The sequence below is a fragment of the Labrus bergylta genome, chromosome 4 (assembly GCF_963930695.1).
Source record: "Labrus bergylta chromosome 4, fLabBer1.1, whole genome shotgun sequence".
Taxonomy (NCBI): Eukaryota; Metazoa; Chordata; class Actinopteri; order Labriformes; family Labridae; genus Labrus; species Labrus bergylta.
In genome coordinates this window covers 31,918,505-31,937,256 of record NC_089198.1, presented here as the reverse complement: position 1 = coordinate 31,937,256, position 18,752 = coordinate 31,918,505, and the positions used below count along the sequence as shown (strand labels likewise).

Here is an 18,752-nt window from a genome sequence, read left to right as displayed (position 1 = left end):
GAGGTTGTTTGATATCAGATGGATATTACATCATTAGATACATAACAACACAATACAGCAGATGAAATGTTTTCAAAGTAACAGAGACTCTAATGTGTGAGATTAACAAGGACAACAATTAATAACAACGTGCATGTGAAAGTTGAAACTATCAAACTATTGCAGCTGAATCAAAGAAGTGGTAAGTATGAAATAACACAAATGATCTGTCAGGAGGTGTCATGAGAATAAAACAAGAGATATTTGATATCTACCCCTGATCCCCACCTCTGCCCCCTCCCTTACTTTTTACCGTTCATTGTCCTCGCCTTGTTTGTCACAAGGTGAAAGCAACAAATAGCAGCCGTACATCCTGCCCAATTAGGAGACTGCTTTTTTTTGTGAAACCTTTCTCCTGAAATTAATCCCATATTTGGCGGATAAATCACCTTTATTAGTGGAGGGAAGGCTGCTGTCAGCTGCAGGGCTCATCACTTCACTTGGTTCAAGGTTGGGAGTTAAAGGTAAGCAAAACATTTATACCCGTCCTTTGAGATAGAATTATGACATTTGAATTGACATTTTGCTGCTGTAGCTGTAAAAACAATACTTTTGACTCATCTGCCCTGCTGAAGGCTTTATGGCTGAAACATTTTGGCATGTTTTTATGAATCTTTAGCCCTGATGAATAAAAGGCTTTTTATGCTTAACCATCTGAGTGTCTTCTAAGTTGGATTCCTGCACTGAAGAGCACCAGAAGGACGAATTATCAAAACTTTTTCAACACCCTGCAGCACTCTATGCACCTGCTTTTTGACTGCTGTAGCTGTAAAAACACTTTTAGTTTGATTCTTCCAAAGTATCTCTGCAGGTGGTGTGTACTTGTAATGGAATAAAGCTTTTGTTCTGACATGTATAGAAATAACCCGACTGAGCCGGATTTCCATTGGATTGTAACACACCCTTGGTAAAAAAACAACAACTATTTTTTATTCTTTATGAAAAGTATTTTTTCATGACTAGAAAATGTAACCTTAACTTAATAGTTTATTTAAATGGTAGGTCAGTTTCATAGAGTTCTGCATCAGTTAAATCTGGTCGCTACACTGATGGCTAAGCTATTCAATCAATCAATCTTTATTTGTATGGCGCCAATTTATTACAAATGTTATCTCAAGACCCGATACATAAAGAGCAGGTCAAAGACTTTACTCGTTGTCATGTTATCTACAAAGATCCAACATTGATCCATCATGAGCACTAAGCTACATTGCATAACGACTTGAAACAATTCCTTTTGCACATCCATCAGTAGTTATCCATAATGCTTAGTGAACGTTTTAACAATTCACTCGTAGTAGTAATGGTTTATCATTTCAGGTTGAAACATGGGTGATGCTGTCATGAGAGAGTTTGGGGCTGCTGCTTCATATCTGAGAAAGTCAGATATGGAGCGCCTAGAGGCCCAGACCCGACCCTTCGACATGAAGAAGGAGTGCTTTGTTACTGACCCTGCGGTCGAGTACGTCAAAGCCACCATTGTCAGTCGTGACGGTGACAAAGTTACCGCTAACACTGAGTTTGGAAAGGTAGACACACCCTAGCTTTAGCAGGGGTGCATATTTGTTGCAGTCTACCTTTGCTTGGTGTGACAGATGAATTGATGTATATTCTTTTTTCTCAGACTGTCACCGTGAAGGAGTGTGATGTTCACCCTCAGAACCCGCCAAAGTTTGATAAAATTGAGGACATGGCGATGTTCACCTTCCTCCACGAGCCCGCTGTGCTGTTTAACCTCAAAGAGCGTTACGCAGCCTGGATGATCTACGTAAGACAGCTATATAACCTTAATGTTTTCTTGTTAATAAGACTCCTCAACGTCTGAAGAAACTGTCCTCCAGCCCCCTCTTTAGATTGAAGATTTTTGTTTGTCACATGCTCATACAGATGTGCAGTGAAATGTAGAGACTGTTCCGCAAGGCCATGCAATAAACATTCAAATTACTAATACACATAAATACAGTAATATAGAAATATAATGTAAAATTAAAAAATAAATATTTGAATATAGAAAATATAGAATAATGTAAATAGTGTAAAGTGTCCAGGGTGTCAAAGTGCATGTGCAGATTGGGATGTGTGGTGTGTGTGCATCATGTAGTCACGGTTCTGTTTTTTTTTTTGTGTTTTTTTTGTTCTTTACATGGCAGACCTACTCGGGGCTCTTCTGTGTGACTATCAACCCCTACAAGTCGCTGCCGGTCTACAACCAAGATGTGGTCGTTGCCTACAGAGGAAAGAAGAGGAGTGAAGCTCCTCCTCATATCTTCTCCATCTCTGACAATGCCTATCAGTACATGCTGTCAGGTCATTAATCTACTTTCACATTCATGATGATCAAATATTCAACTATGAGGTCATTTCACCTTTAACACTGAAAATGTGTCAAATCTCTCCCGCTCACAGATAGAGAAAACCAGTCAATCCTCATCACGTAAGTAAGCCAGCCATTAAACCTCTTCATTTGATCTCAAAGGCTCTACCTTCAACTTCCTGTCTCTGTTTTCTCAGCGGAGAATCTGGCGCTGGAAAGACTGTCAACACCAAGCGTGTCATTCAGTACTTTGCCAGCATCGCTGCTGCCCCAGGTTTGAAGAAAGATCAAGCTGCTGAAAAGAAGGTGTGTGCTGTCATCATTTGTTAAAACTGGAAAACCACTTAATGAATTTATGTAAAGGCTTTTTCTTGTCAGTATTTTAAGGAAATCTGAAGTTGTGTCTTTAATGAACAAAATCAGGGAACCCTGGAGGATCAAATCATCCAGGCTAATCCTGCTCTGGAGGCCTTTGGGAACGCCAAGACCATCAGGAACGACAACTCCTCTAGATTTGTGAGTGTCTGTAGCTGTATTGAGGCAGCCTGATCATCAATAATGGCGGAATCATTACTCTTTCTCACAAGTGAACCTTTTGCTTTATTCTTAGGGTAAATTCATCAGAATTCATTTTGACAATCGAGGAAAACTGGCCTCTGCTGATATTGAAACTTGTAAGTAAATGCTTATGAAACAGATTTGAAGGCATCCTATATAAACTAATCAGAAAAAAATAAATAAACCTGTTGTCTCCCAGATCTTCTGGAAAAGTCTCGTGTGACCTATCAGCTCAAAGCTGAGAGGGACTACCACATTTTCTACCAGATTTTGTCTCAGAAAAAGCCTGAGCTTCTGGGTGAGCATCTGACATGTGTTATTATCAAGAGACATAAATGATGAAACTATAAGTACATATTAATAGAGCAAGATATTTGGACTAATATTGGTCCATTTCCTCCATAGAGATGCTGCTCATCACCAACAACCCCTATGACTACGCCTTCATCTCCCAAGGAGAGACAACCGTAGCCTCCATCAATGACGCTGACGAGCTGATGGCCACTGACGTTAGCTAACTCTTCAAATTCCAGTCAACCAAAAATTAATGAATCTATCTTTATGATGCCAGTAGTACATTTCTGACAATTGATATCAATTTCAGGATGCCTTTGACGTGCTGGGCTTCACTCAAGAGGAGAAGAACGGCATTTACAAGCTGACTGGAGCCATCATGCACCACGGCAACATGAAGTTCAAGAACAAGCAGCGAGAAGAGCAGGCCGAGGCTGACGGCACTGAAGGTGACCGGTGGTCTTTGAAACAACCAAATGCCAATCCTGCTAAAATAATACAAAACAAGAGTAATGAGGAGCTTGAAAATTCCACATCTTCTCAACAGTTGCGGACAAAGTTGCATACCTGATGGGCCTGAACTCTGCTGACCTCATCAAAGGTCTCTGTCACCCAAGGGTCAAAGTAGGAAACGAGTGGGTCACCAAGGGTCAAAATGTCGCTCAGGTAAGAAATTTTTATGTTCAATTCCAGAAATAAATTCCAGATTGTTTTACTAATCAGTTTGAATGTATTTCCGTGTTAGGTGTACTATGCTGTTGGGGCGCTGTCTAAGTCAGTGTATGAGAAGATGTTTCTATGGATGGTTATAAGAATCAATAATTCTCTGGAAACCAAGCAGCCTCGCCAGTACTTCATTGGTGTGCTTGACATTGCTGGATTTGAAATTTTTGATGTGAGTTTCAAACAAAACATTCATAAAGTGTGTATTAAGTAGTCTTTAAATCAAGGAGAAATCCCCAAGAGTGGCCTTACTGTGGACCATTTCATTACAGTTCAACACCTTCGAGCAGCTGTGCATCAACTTCACCAATGAAAAACTGCAACAGTTTTTCAACCACCACATGTTTGTGCTGGAGCAGGAAGAGTACAAGAAAGAGGGCATTGAATGGACTTTCATTGATTTTGGTATGGACCTGCAGGCCTGTATCGACCTGATTGAAAAGGTGAGTTAAGAACAATTCTCTATCAGGATTTCAAGTCCATTATAGAGGTCCATTGTCCATTTTCAAACAGTGCAATGAGAACATTAAACTGTACTGCTTTTTTTACAGCCCATGGGTATCATGTCCATCCTTGAAGAGGAGTGCATGTTCCCCAAAGCCTCAGACACAACCTTTAAAGCTAAGCTCTACGACAACCATCTGGGGAAAACAAACAACTTCCAGAAGCCCAGAATTGTCAAAGGAAAACCCGAGGCCCATTTTGCCCTGGTTCACTACGCTGGAACTGTTGATTATAACATTAACAACTGGCTGGTGAAGAACAAAGATCCTCTCAATGAGACTGTTGTTGGACTCTACCAGAAGTCAAATCTAAAGCTACTTGCTACCCTCTTTGCAAATTACGCTGGAAGTGAAGCAGGTAAGAAAGAACTGGGTGTATTGAATTAATCTCCCGAGGAGATGTTAATCTTCTGTCATAATGAAAGCAACAAGTTATTTTTTTAATGCCTATTGATGCATAACAGTACAATGAGTTGGACTTCACCAGAAGTCAACACTAAAGCTACTTGCTAACAACAGCAAATTATGCTGGAGCTTATTTAGGTTTGTCTGACACTTTTAGCATAAAGAAATTTCGATTATTAATGGAAATTAAGTTTAAATTCACCCCCTTCATGTGTTCATTTGTTGGTGACTGGCAGGGGAAAACGTGCTACAGCAACCTGACACATTTACAGTTTTCACGGCATGGTCAGGTAGACCTTCAAAACACACTTGGACACGTTTCAGTATCAAGCCTTCATAAGGAAGTCAAACAGACAAAAAGACCTATTGAGAAATGTAAACTGGTCTACCAGTAAAAACTTGTCCAACTGTGTTTTAAAGGTCCACATGACCATGCTGTGAAAATAATTTGGTTATATTATTAATAATTATATTTAATTATCTATTACTATAAATAACAATGTTATTAAACTACATTTAATTGACTCGGGGGCACCACCCTGAAACCAGGGAAAAATAACCAAAATATCACTGAAATCAGTCTCAAATTAGTTACTTAAGTACTAATATTATTAATAATTAATAACTGTATTTAATAAATTGAAGGCGGGAAATCCGTACACAAAGCAAAGAATGTATTTAAACAAAGTTTACTAAACACATAGGCGAACACGGCGATTCATCACAATAAAACAAATGCAGCAGCTTACAACAGATAATAAACAGAATGTGACGTCTTGTCAGTCTGGGCAGAATGTCTAACTATGTCTAAGGCTAGGCATAAAACATAAACAGGCATTAGCAAAGCTTTGCCACTCAAGGTGCATTCTTTAACAAAACAAATGAAACAAACAAACAAAAGGAGGAGAGAAAGAGAAGAGTATCAGGTGTAGAGGTGTAAAGTAACGAATTACATTTACTCGCGTTATTGTAATTGAGTAGTTATTTGCTGTACTTATTACTTTTTAAGTCGTTTTTAAAATCTGTACTTTTACTTTTACTTAAGTAGGTTTTCTATTAAGTATTTTAATTAGCTACATTTTAAAATCACATCCATTACTGAGTAAAAAAATAGGCCTGCTATGAATGATTTTCCCTCATCGCACCGGAGCGACGACAGACAGAGAGACAGAGACCCTTTTCTTGGCTCGGGGCCACTTCAGTATAGTGCAGCACAGATAAGCACCTCCACTAGAGCGGGTCTACCTGCTGAAGTTGTTTATAAACTGATGTCTTATAGTCTGTCAGTCCAAGATGATTAAAATAAGTTGGTTCTTACTCTTGGGCAAAGAAGTGGCTGAGGATGCTTTGCCTTTTTCTCACTGCAGCATTCGCGACTACAATCGCCGCTGCAGCTCTGCTGCAGCTCTGAGCGATAAACACATTTAGTTACGGAAAGATTTTCACAATAAAAGTCCCTAATTGCCATCTCTGTGATGTGCTTTTATTTTGAAGAAGACGTATGAGGAAGTTGGGTGTTATATGCTGCTGCAACTTAACACATCTCAGATGTGTGAAAATAAATACTTCAAACCAAACAGACTCAGTTAGAAGCTTCAGTAGCTAATAGGTAAACAAACAGTGACTAAAACATCTAATATAAGCTCATAAAGGCTCATTTTAAAACAATAAATAGATTATCTTTCATCTCAGGTTTAGTTGCAGCTAAGTCAGCCTTTGAGGCTGTCTTTGAGACTAACCAGCCTCAGAATAACAAAACTGAAAACACTAAAATACTCTTAACACTTTTTATGATTGAGACAAAGATCCTTTTAGTATTTTCTTAAATAGTTTAAAGGCTTAATATGTGTTTTTCCGCACTTCAAGTATATCCTCTGAAAATAACTCTGTGAGTAATGACTGTCTACAATGGGTGTAACACCCAAGTCCGACTGTCTGTGATGCATTCCGAGTTTTCCGAGTCCTATCTTGAGTTTGTTAACATCGCCAGGACGGCCGGCCAACTCATCCCCTTGTGTATAAAAGTTGTTTAATTGAGGGACTAGAGAAAAGAAGAATAACATACTGTACTCACTGCTTAACTGTGTTTCTAGATCACGCTCATTTCGAGTAAATTTACATGCAGTGTGAAGATACGAGCATAATAAAGATCGCTAGCATTAGCATGCTAACACAACATTGCAGCGCAAGTTGTTTTGGTTTCATGCTGGTGATCAAGGGCGACATCTGCTGGATCAAAAAATCGCATATAAAGCCTTTAAACATTTCCCTTCATAAAACAGCTGATTACTTTAACATACAATCCTTTATTATTTATTCAACATTGTGTATATTTTGTTTTTGTCAATGGGGTAGAAAAGAAAATATTTATCTGAAAAGATAAATCTTAAAGATTGGCCTTAAATTAAAAAAACTTCGAGATTAATATCCCCTCGTCCTTTTTTCACGACACATGAGAGATGTGTTGTTAAAAAAAAGTAACTAAGTAACTTTTACTTAAAGTACATTTTAAACAAGTTACTTTTTACTTTTAAGTTGAGTACATTTTTAAACTGGTTATTTTACTTGTACTTAAGTAAAATTTTATCTAAGTAACAGTACTTTTACTTGAGTAGAATATATTAGTACTCTTAACAGCTCTGATCGGGTGTAGATTTGTGGGCTAACTCCTAGCCTGGGCAGGAGTAAGCACTTTGGTGGGTTTAACAGTGGAGGCTACTCCCCCCTCCCCAATGGGGAGTCAGAACCGTGTTCTCTGTAAGGGATGGAGGCCCACTGACTTATCACCTCTGTCATGCGCTCCAACTCACTGGCAGAACTGGCAGAACTTGCTTCCTTAGGAAGTTCGTGGGAACTCCGGTTATACCTACCCTTCTGTCTCAGGCTACGGCCATCGCGAGAGTTCCGTTCGGATCTGGTAGTGATCAGTCCTCCAGGCTGGAACCTACCCTGTGGTTGGCTCCCACCTTCACCCCTCTGGTTCTGTTGTCTATTCTGCCGGTGACGTGGTCTCTTAGGCTTATTCCTAGCACGAGGCAACTTGTTGCCTTCACGTGTTAGGCATTGTGTGTCACAAACCCCGAACGTAAGCGTGTCTCCCAAACCTCCTGTGCGAATTTCTTGATCTCTGGCATACTAAGCTGATGTGTTGGGCAATGCATGGTGACATCGTACTGCACACAGCCATGCAGATTGTGCAGGTAGATGGACTTGAATGGTTGGTCCTCTTCCAAACCTGGAGCATCACATCCCTGGAAATATGCAGATTTTAGGCGCCGGTAATAATGGGGGCCTCATGCTTCTGGTGCCGGACACTTAAGGCTCTAAGAGGGGCAGATACGGAGTCGGTGAAGTCGGAGAATTCCTCGCACAAAGCGCTGCAGAGTGCTGAGTACTGGTCTCTGATTGCAGACTGGAGGGTAGTCATGAAGTCATGGACATGGGCTCCACACTCGTGGAAGTTGTCTTGCAGATCAGCCTGAATTTTTCATGCATCAGGTAAATCACAGAGGCACAGGTTGATCTCTCTGAGGTTATCATCAATGCTGAAATTTGGGTCCCCTGGGTCAAACCAGTCTACATCCTTTGCCAGGGATTCAATGAGCCGTGTGCGCATTCTTTGATCTGGGTGGACAGGAGCCATCCAATTCATCTGATATTTCAGAACTTCTCAGCTGTGGACCATGCGGTGTGGACTTACAGGTAACAGGAGGGGGCCTGGTGTTACCTCTGCCTCTGGGGGCTGAGAAGTCACCCCCCTTCCTATGTGGTGATTCAAACCTGTGAAGGTGTGAAAAGGTGTCACAGCTGTCCGGGGACTGGGACGTTTCCCCAAAGGGAAGGGCTCCACAGTCAAAGTCTTTGTTTTTAGGAATGGCAGGGAAAACAAGACTCCTTTTCTTAGTCTTTGGGTTATACTGGCTGCTCGGTTCTTTTCTGAGCTTTTTCAGAAGGGTTGTTTGATCTCTTAAGGGGCTTGGTTAAAGATCAGAGCCATATTCTGACAATATGTCTTGATCAATGCTTACCTGTGCTCCTTGTATAATGTCAAACACATCCGGCACTTCCTGTTAGCAGTTTTGAAGTGCTGACGAATAAATGTATTTTCTGCCAACAGGGATTGAATGTGGTTCTGCAGGGCTTCTTTTTCTACTTGCAGCTGGGTTTGCTGCAGGAAGGACTTGCGTTGGGAAAGAAGGAGGAGTTGCCCAAGAACATTCAGGATTATGCTTTGGGGTTTTCTGGCTCGGTGGTTGGCCTGATCAACGAGCTCCTTTAACTTCTTATCACAAATGCTAATTGAATAGCTATTTAGGTTGGTTATCTCCTCTAAGGAGAGGTGCGTCAGACCAGCAACAGTTTCTTGCAGTTCTGCGTCGTCTGATCCAAAAGGAGTCTCAGCTCCCGGCTCACCTAGGGTCTTGGTACACATTTTACGAGATAAAACGGAACCACAGTGGATTACTGTTAACAAAGCTGCTAAGCTAAACAAAGCTAGATCACCATAAGAGCAAATCTTATCTAAGATTATCTAACTGATCACTGCAGACTATCCTAGAAGCTAGGAGAGGGGATTCACACCTCATGTCCTCAAAGGAAGGGAGGAACTCACACCTCTCAGACAGCTGGCTAAGCAACAATTATGAGGTTACACTCTCAACTGGAAAAATGGCTAAATAGTTGTCTCAAACAACAAAGAGCACACAAAAAGAATTAAAACTACTCGACTCACCAAAACACAACAACACAACTAAAACACAACTTGATGGCTGCTTTGTTTGAAATGAGAAGTCAATGTTCAAAACAAATACATTTCTTTAGAAGAATTTCTTAAGGATAAAACAGGATAAAAATCAACAAACTAATTCATTGAGAAAGTCACCTTGGCTGCATCATTATGTTCAACAACATACAACACAAACTAAGTCACAGCTTGATGTCTGGGTTGAATAAACAACAAGCAACAAACTGAATCCCAAAAGAAAAGAAAAAAGTTCTCAAGAAAAATTTCTTTAGAATCAAAACGTTGGATTACTGTGCATTTACGGTGCAATAAAGCTGGTTTTATTGAATGCCTCACACGGGGCACCACCCTGATTAAACATAGTTTAATGATACTGTTATTTACATTAATAAATAATTAAATATAATTATTAATAATATAACCAAGTTTGACTAGATAAGACCCCAAAAATATTATTTTTTACTTTTTCTTTTAAAATACTCTCTGTTAGTTCAAGAGTCTGGGGGGAAGGCTAAAGGTGGTAGCAAGAAGAAAGGTTCGTCCTTCCAAACTGTATCAGCCTTACACAGGGTAAGTTCAACACAATTCACAGTTTTTGTTAACTAATTGAGAGGTTCTTCTCAGATGTAAGACAATGTCGTCTTAGACTCCTTGACTGTATGTTCTTGTGTTTTTTTCTTGTTTTTTTTTACAATTAGAAAGGAACCACATTGGAAATAATAATTGGCAATCAATGTTGTCCTCTGTGGTGCATTCAACAGGAGAACCTGAACAAGCTGATGACCAACCTGCGGTCCACTCACCCTCACTTTGTGCGCTGCATCATCCCCAATGAGACCAAGACTCCTGGGGCCATGGAGAACCCTTTGGTGATGCACCAGCTGCGCTGTAACGGTGTGCTGGAGGGCATCAGGATCTGCAGGAAGGGCTTCCCAAACAGGATCCTCTATGCAGATTTCAAACAGAGGTTTCTGTCAGATAAACAAATGGGTGACAAATTAAATGTAAAAACAGCCAGTTTCTTTAAGGACATGACAAGTTTACTTCTCATTGCTTTTCAAAGATGCTGGCATCCCGCTAGATGGACGGACACCATTTTATACAATTTAACATTTTTAATATAAAAAAGAGGTCAAGAGTTTTGTCAAACGTGTTGCTTCAAAAACTTGAATATGAGTCCAAATTGAGTTGAGATCTGGAGACTACAAAGAACAAAGCACAATTGAGCCCTTTTGCCATGTGAGCATTAGTTATGGTTTTCAGATAACTTTTGCCATTGATTAGTCACCACTAAGAACAAGACATATACCATATTGTGATAGTATGGTATTCAGTATTTTTTGTATTCTGGTATTGTATAAGGCAGGAAATAACATATTGCTTCTTCATTTAAAAGATACCGCATTTTGAACCCAAGTTCTATTCCTGAGGGACAATTCATCGATAACAAAAAAGCTTCAGAGAAGCTTTTGGGATCCTTGGACATAGACCATAACCAGTACAAGCTGGGGCACACCAAGGTAATTACTGAAGAATAACTTGAAAACCTGTATACTTAAAATAGGGTATGACTGCATATATTAATAATGAAAAAAGATTTCATCGGGTAGTCATAAGACATACTACTTAATGTACGCCCAACCCTCCAACGAGCAAAATTGTGTTTGCAACTGCTAAATGTCATCTGTTTGTAAAAAGGTGTTCTTCAAGGCTGGGCTCCTTGGTCTGCTGGAGGAGATGCGAGATGACCGTTTAGCTCTAATCATCACCAGGCTCCAGGCAAGGTCTCGAGGAGTTCTGGCAAGAATTGAATTCCAGAAGATTGTGGAACGCAGGTAAATACACAAAAATGGCAAAATTATTTTAGTTAGTATTCAACTAATTTCAGTGAATTGGGCATACAGAAGAGCAGCGGGATGGAGGAACCAGTGCACTAAAATCAAAATGGAAATTAAGCCTTTTTAGATGGATATTTCATTGACAAGCTACTGTCCTCTGGAACTCATTAAGTAAGAGAAACTAGCTTTACCTCAAGATACAAAGACATAATTGAACAAATAATGCTTCCAGCAGCGGTCAAAGATTTTGAGTTCATTTTTTTCAAAGAGTTAGACAGTCTGCATTCTTATTGTGTATTAAGTTGCATCGACTAGCCAGTACTTTATATGCACAAATTAATTGATTGTACAAAACTGGTGAAGAGTTAATAAATAGTCTTAAAGTTCCTCAACACTGAAACCATTTATGTATCAATGCATGCAGGGATGCACTACTCGTGATCCAGTGGAACATCCGGGCCTTCATGGGGGTCAAGAATTGGCCCTGGATGAAGCTGTTCTTCAAGATCAAACCTCTGTTGAAGTCAGCAGAGACTGAGAAAGAGATGGCCAACATGAAGGAAGAGTTCCTGAAGCTGAAAGAGGCTTTTGCGAAATCTGAAACTCGTAGAAAGGAACTAGAGGAGAAAATGGTCTCTCTTCTCCAAGAGAAGAATGACCTGCAGCTCCAAATTCAGGCTGTATGTTTATAATCAGTCAGCATTTCACATGATATAAGAATCAAACTGTTGTGAAAAAGTTTGCCTCAACCTTCAATAGGAGCAAGATAATCTTGGTGATGCTGAAGAAAGATGTGAGGGGCTGATCAAAAGCAAGATACAGCTGGAGGCCAAAATCAAAGAGCTGACAGAGAGGCTGGAGGATGAGGAGGAGATGAACGCTGAACTTACAGCTAAGAAGAGGAAGCTGGAGGATGAGTGTTCAGAGTTAAAGAAGGACATTGATGACTTGGAGTTAACTCTGGCCAAAGTGGAGAAAGAGAAGCACGCCACTGAGAACAAGGTACTAAAAACATGAAACTGACAATGCAATGCAAAACAAAAACAAAGTTATTAAAAACTTAAAAATGATTCACAAACCATGTTCTTGATCCAAATTCTTACTGTCTGTGTTAGAAAAGGTATTTTCTTGTTCTGTTTCTGTGAGTGTCTTACTAAACATTAAAACTGTTCATATAACAGGTGAAGAACCTGGTCGAGGAGATGGCAGCTCTGGATGAAATCATTGCTAAGCTGACCAAAGAAAAGAAAGCATTACAGGAAGCTCATCAGCAAACACTGGATGACCTGCAGAGTCAACACCCTGACCAAGGCCAAGGCTAAGCTGGAGCAGCAAGTAGATGATGTAAGAACATAGAGAGTTGGTGTTTTAAGAAAAACTTTATTTTATAAATTTAACTGGAAAACTGTTATGACGATTCATCACAGCTTGAAGGCTCCCTTGAACAAGAGAAGAAAATACGGATGGACCTTGAGAGGGCAAAGCGCAAGCTTGAGGGAGACCTGAAGTTAACTCAAGAAAGTATCATGGACCTGGAGAATGACAAGCAGCAACTCGAGGAGAGGCTGAAAAAGTAATTTGAACACTGCACTTAAAAAAATGAATGGATTTCAAAATTTGTGTCATCGGTACATTACTCATGTTTAAAATCCACAGGAAAGATTTTGAAGTCAGCCAGCTTAATGGCAAAATAGAAGATGAACAAATGATGACTGCCCAGCTCCAGAAAAAGCTCAAGGAGTTGCAGGTAATGTTATATACTAAGAAGAAAGTTAATGTGCTAATCCAGCTTGTGACATTTCAGAATTGCCACATTTCATAGCCATGTAATATTAGAATATACTTGACATTGCTCTAGGCCCGCATTGAGGAGCTGGAGGAAGAGCTGGAGGCAGAGCGAGCTGCCCGAGCTAAGGTGGAGAAGCAAAGAGCAGACTTGGCCAGAGAGCTGGAGGAGATCAGTGAGAGGCTGGAGGAGGCTGGTGGAGCAACATCTGCCCAGATTGAGATGAACAAGAAGAGGGAGGCAGAATTCCTGAAGCTCCGCAGAGACCTTGAAGAGGCCACTCTGCAGCATGAAGCCACAGCTGCCACTCTCAGGAAGAAACAGGCCGACAGTGTCGCTGACCTTGGAGAGCAGATTGACAACCTGCAGAGAGTCAAACAGAAACTGGAGAAGGAGAAGAGTGAGCTCAGGCTGGAGCTGGATGATGTGGTCTCCAATATGGAACATATTGTCAAGTCTAAGGTCATCTATCTATAAGTGTTGTATGTTTTTATATTCATTGTTTAATTAGTACTAAGTTGTTCATGTGCCTTTTTATTTCAGACTCATTTGGAAAAAATGTGCAGGTCTCTGGAAGATCAGATGAATGAATATAAAACGAAGGCCGAGGAGGGGCAGCGTGTCATCAACGACTTCACCATGCAGAAAGCAAAGCTTCAAACTGAGAATGGTATGCCTCATGATTTAATGACATTGTTCAGGGATATCAAAAAGTGCTCATATTATACATTTACAACACTTAGGTGAACTTACAAGGCAGATTGAGGATAAGGACTCCCTGGTGTCTCAACTCACCAGAGGAAAACAGTCCTATACTCAGCAAGTTGAAGACCTTAAAAGACAACTGGAGGAGGAAGTGAAGGTAGCAAACAAATGGTACCTCAATTTATTCAACTGAAACGTTGGACCATGAGAAGCATTAAGATGTGTGTTACATTTCAGGCCAAGAATGCACTGGCCCATGCAGTGCAGTCTGCTCGTCATGACTGTGACCTGCTCAGAGAGCAGTATGAAGAAGAGCAGGAGGCCAAGGCTGAACTCCAGCGCGGCATGTCCAAGGCCAACTCTGAGGTGGCTCAGTGGAGAACTAAGTACGAAACTGATGCCATCCAGAGAACCGAGGAACTGGAGGAGGCAAAGTAAGTCTCTTTGAGATATAAAAATGTGATATGTTATTCCTCAGGAGATGTTTATCTCCGTCTAGCAGATCAGCTTTTTGTTTGTGTTATGTTCTGACTAAAATGTAAGACGAACAAAAAGTTTGTCTGTTACACGACTGAGCAGCCAGTCATTGTTGTCGAATTTATTAAAATGTATCAAACCAGCTCAACTGCAAGGACCATTAAGTTGTTTGAATGAATGATTTTTAAAGGAAGAAGCTGGCAGCGCGTCTTCAGGACGCCGAGGAGGCTGTGGAAGCAGTGAATGCTAAATGTTCCTCTCTGGAGAAGACCAAACACAGACTGCAAAATGAGATTGAAGATCTCATGGTGGATGTGGAGAGGTCGAATGCTAATGCTGCTGCTCTGGACAAGAAGCAAAGAAACTTTGACAAGGTTGTATTTTGAATAGATAAGTAAGTTAAACTCAATAAGTATAATTTGAATGGGGTGACTGTGTCTCAGTGGTACAGTTGGTCGTCTCTCAACCAGAAGGTCAGGGGTCATTCCCCAGATCCTGCAGCTACCTCTATAATGTGTTCCTGGACAAGACCCAAGTTGCTCCCACTGCTTTTGTGGTGGTGTGTGAATGTGCATGGATTGATTATTTAATACTGATGGACACTAGCAGCCTCTGCCATCAGTGTGTGAATGGATCTGAATGTGTGAAAGTGTGACCTGCTGTTTAAGAATGTTAGCAAAGCACTACACAAGCTCAAGTCCATTAACCCTTCAATGAACCTTAAATATGCATATTTCAGGTCTTGGCAGAATGGAAGCAGAAATATGAGGAGTCACAAACAGAGCTGGAGAGCTCTCAGAAGGAGGCCAGGTCTCTGAGCACTGAGCTCTTCAAACTAAAGAACTCCTTTGAAGAATCTCTGGAACAGCTTGAGACCATGAAGAGAGAGAATAAGAATCTGCAGGGTAAGGGTCAACACAGTTCAAGCTTGTTTTACAAATTAGTTTAAACCTTTGCTAATGTTAAAAAAATAATTCTCAGAGGAAATAGCCGACCTCACTGAACAAATCGGTGAGGGAGGAAAGAATATTCACGAGCTTGAGAAGATTCGAAAACAACTGGAACAAGAGAAGTCTGAGATACAAACAGCGCTCGAGGAAGCTGAGGTATGCTCAATGTTCTCAAGGTGGACTTTAGGAACTCCAATATACCTCAGTATTATTTATATCTAGTCCCTCTCTGTTTTAATCTTCTTTCTTGATAGGCCTCATTGGAACATGAAGAAGGAAAGATTCTCAGAGCTCAGCTTGAGTTCAACCAGATCAAGGCGGATATCGAGCGCAAGCTGGTTGAGAAAGATGAAGAGGTGGAGCAGACAAAGAGAAACCAACAGCGCATTGTGGATACTCTTCAGAGCTCACTGGATGCTGAGACTCGCAGCAGGAACGAGGCCCTCCGTTTGAAGAAGAAGATGGAGGGAGACCTCAATGAGATGGAGATCCAGCTTAGCCAGGCCAACAGGCAGGCGGCTGAGGCCCAGAAACAACTGAAGGCTGTTCATGCACATCTGAAGGTAAGCACTATATTCATAAAGAGAAATTAAAAACTGTATATGACCTGAAGTAACTAGATTAACAAAACAACAAACACTTATCCAGGATGCTCAGCTCCAGCTTGACGAGTCTATGCGATCAAACGATGACCTTAAAGAGAACATTGCCATCGTTGAGAGGCGCAACAACCTGCTGCAGGCTGAAGTGGAAGAACTGAGGTCTGCTCTGGAGCAAACTGAGAGAGGACGCAAACTTGCTGAGCAAGAGCTGCTGGATGTTAGTGAGAGAGTGCAGCTACTGCACTCACAGGTGAGAATACAGTATCTGTCAATGAATTCTAGAGTATCAGTATACATGTACCATTTTCACAATGCAAATTTTGCCTATTTATGAACAACCAGAACACCAGCCTGATAAACCAAAAGAAGAAGCTGGAGGCGGACACATCCCAGCTTCAAACTGAAGTGGAGGATGCAGTGCAGGAGTGCAGGAATGCTGAGGAAAAGGCCAAGAAGGCCATTACTGATGCTGCCATGATGGCGGAGGAGCTGAAGAAAGAACAGGATACCAGCGCCCACCTGGAGCGTATGAAGAAGAACATGGAGCAGACCATCAAAGACCTGCAGCACCGTCTGGATGAAGCTGAGCAGATCGCCTTGAAGGGAGGAAAGAAGCAACTGCAGAAGCTCGAGACCAGGGTGAGTGTACCTTTTCTTTTGCTCATTAAGAAAACCAATAGGTGGTTGAAGTTGGCTGACTTTTGCTGCATGTGCTTTCTACATCCATCAGGTCAAGGAACTCGAGAATGAGGTTGAAAGTGAACAAAAAAAGGCCAGTGATGCTGTAAAGGGAGTGAGAAAATATGAAAGACGTATCAAGGAGCTTACCTATCAGGTAATAACATATGACTGAAATATATTTATGCCAATAAAATTATGTTCAGAATAAGAATATAATCACAAATATTTATTTTATGTTTCCTGATGTAGACAGAAGAAGACCGTAAAAATCTTGCTCGACTTCAAGATCTGGTGGACAAGCTGCAGCTGAAGGTCAAATCCTATAAAAAGGCAGCCGAGGATTCTGTAAGTATACATACAAATTCCAAGATTTAGTTTCTCAGTAGATTATGGGCCAGATTTACGGATTTAAGGTCCCAAGTAAAGAGTACTAAATTGCGTGTTCACTCCAAAAGTTTGCACGTTTGGTTGGTGGGCGTTTTGCGGGTGATCTACTAAGAAAATTTGCGTGAATGACAACAGGTGCAAACTTTGTGGAGGCAGTGTTAGGTTTTTGCGTGTTTTACTGGTTTACATCACGGAGAGTTTGGACAGAAAGCAGGATGACTGCAAGCGCAAAATAGGTATTAGTGGGAGAGGCAAATAAACGCGCAATACTTTCGAGTTATAGGAGATAAATCTGAATATTACAAAGAAAATTTTGGTTATAATAAAACCTCGGCATTAGCCAGGGCCTCTCTTTTCTTCCCTTAATCTTAAGAATGAAGTGTCATACATTGCGCAGGAGATGCGAGCTGTGTCCTCTGTGGCACGGGCGCTCTACACTTGCCATTGGTGTGCACCAGACAGCTGGCCAGCGCTGTGTCTGATCAGACATAAATGCCCTGGAAAGAGGTATCGAAGACAGGGGTACAAACAGTGGTGAGGTACCCCAATCAGATAGCACATTTTTTGCTGGTGGTATCAAGTTTGCACAGGTTTTAAGACACCCAAACCTTTAGTAAATCTGCCCCAAAGTAGGTAACATGTGAGGTGTGTCTGTGTTACAGGAGGAACAGGCCAATAATAATCTGACCAAGTTCCGTAAACTCCAACACGAGCTCGATGAAGCTGAAGAGAGAGCCGACATCGCCGAGTCTCAGGTCAACAAGCTACGTGCCAAGAGCCGTGATGTGGGGTCAAAGGTCAGCTTAGTTCAACAGAATAAACATAGATGATCTAAAAACCTGGTGCGATTATCTAATTTTGACTGACTCATATTTGTGTTTTTCAGAAAGGACTTGATGAAGAGTGAAGCTCTCTAAGAGAGGATCCATTTCTGAGGCACCTGTGTCCTATGTAACTGTGTCTCCCTAAACGTGTTGTTTGTTCAGTAGAATAAATTTACTCTGCATCTCAAACTGTTTCTTGACTTTTCATTTAATTTAGAGGTTAGAACGCAGAAAAGTTTACAGACCGATGCAGAGCTGGCTAAACACTGAAGCTTCAGTGTCCACCACATGGCAACCTGTGTGAGAATCAACTCTGAGGAGGAGGGGGCGGGGGGAGACAGCTCTCTACATAAACACAGGAGAGAAAGAATATTTACACTCACTTTTTTCCATATCTCACTGATTGATGTTTCACCATCAAAAGGATCAGTTATAACTCAATCAATAAGCAAGTGTGTGTGTGTGTGTGTGTGTGTGTGTTTGTTTGTTTTAAATTCTGGAAAACTTGTATCTTAGCAAATATATTAATCTTATTTCTAGTCGATTATTAATTATTATAAACCTCATTCACCTTCCAAGTCCAGATTAACATAATTTTGTAATACATAAAAAGTAAAAAGGGCCTAAATTGTTTGTAATAAGTAAACAAATATCTGTGTCTAAAATTAGATGCACTCTGCACTTGGTCTTGTCAGGTGAATGTGGCTTTAACTATGTGTAATGAGATGACAAGAAATTAGACAATACACTTGCTAAGATTTTAGTTTTTGTAGCCTATGATGTCTGCTGGACAAAAACAAAATAAAATTGTCGAAGAAGTCATACTTTAATACTCCCCGGAGAAAATGCAGTTTTTAGACTCTGTTTTCAAACATGCTACACACACACATAGGCCAGGATTACACACACACTCAAAAACAGG

The 18,752-nt window shown here is 40.8% G+C and overlaps 1 protein-coding gene and 1 long non-coding RNA gene across 3 annotated transcripts in view; one reads left to right on the top strand and one right to left on the bottom strand.

The window, feature by feature from the left end:
• The window catches only part of LOC136179093 (uncharacterized), a 47,115-nt gene that overhangs the window by 1,855 nt on the left and 26,508 nt on the right, over positions 1-18,752 (bottom strand). The window contains exon 5 of one of the 2 annotated variants that reach the window (XR_010666378.1): positions 10,384-10,551. This is a non-coding gene — a long non-coding RNA (uncharacterized lncRNA). The remainder of the gene's footprint in view (positions 1-10,383; positions 10,552-18,752) is intronic. The other variant, XR_010666379.1, reaches the window with a different exon arrangement.
• On the top strand, positions 363-18,019 carry LOC109980734 (myosin-7). The gene is given in 39 exon segments (XM_029276665.2): positions 363-503; positions 1,360-1,568; positions 1,664-1,807; positions 2,190-2,346; positions 2,446-2,473; positions 2,551-2,659; positions 2,777-2,869; positions 2,964-3,027; positions 3,111-3,209; positions 3,317-3,420; positions 3,516-3,654; positions 3,753-3,871; positions 3,951-4,100; positions 4,201-4,371; positions 4,480-4,789; positions 10,071-10,150; positions 10,342-10,547; positions 10,977-11,100; positions 11,279-11,415; positions 11,843-12,098; positions 12,178-12,420; positions 12,600-12,709; positions 12,711-12,762; positions 12,846-12,991; positions 13,075-13,165; positions 13,277-13,666; positions 13,748-13,874; positions 13,948-14,066; positions 14,147-14,343; positions 14,577-14,760; positions 15,126-15,291; positions 15,368-15,492; positions 15,591-15,899; positions 15,985-16,188; positions 16,281-16,577; positions 16,669-16,773; positions 16,869-16,964; positions 17,669-17,803; positions 17,893-18,019. Coding segments are annotated over 38 exon segments (5,808 nt in total). The 5' UTR covers positions 363-503; positions 1,360-1,367; the 3' UTR covers positions 17,914-18,019.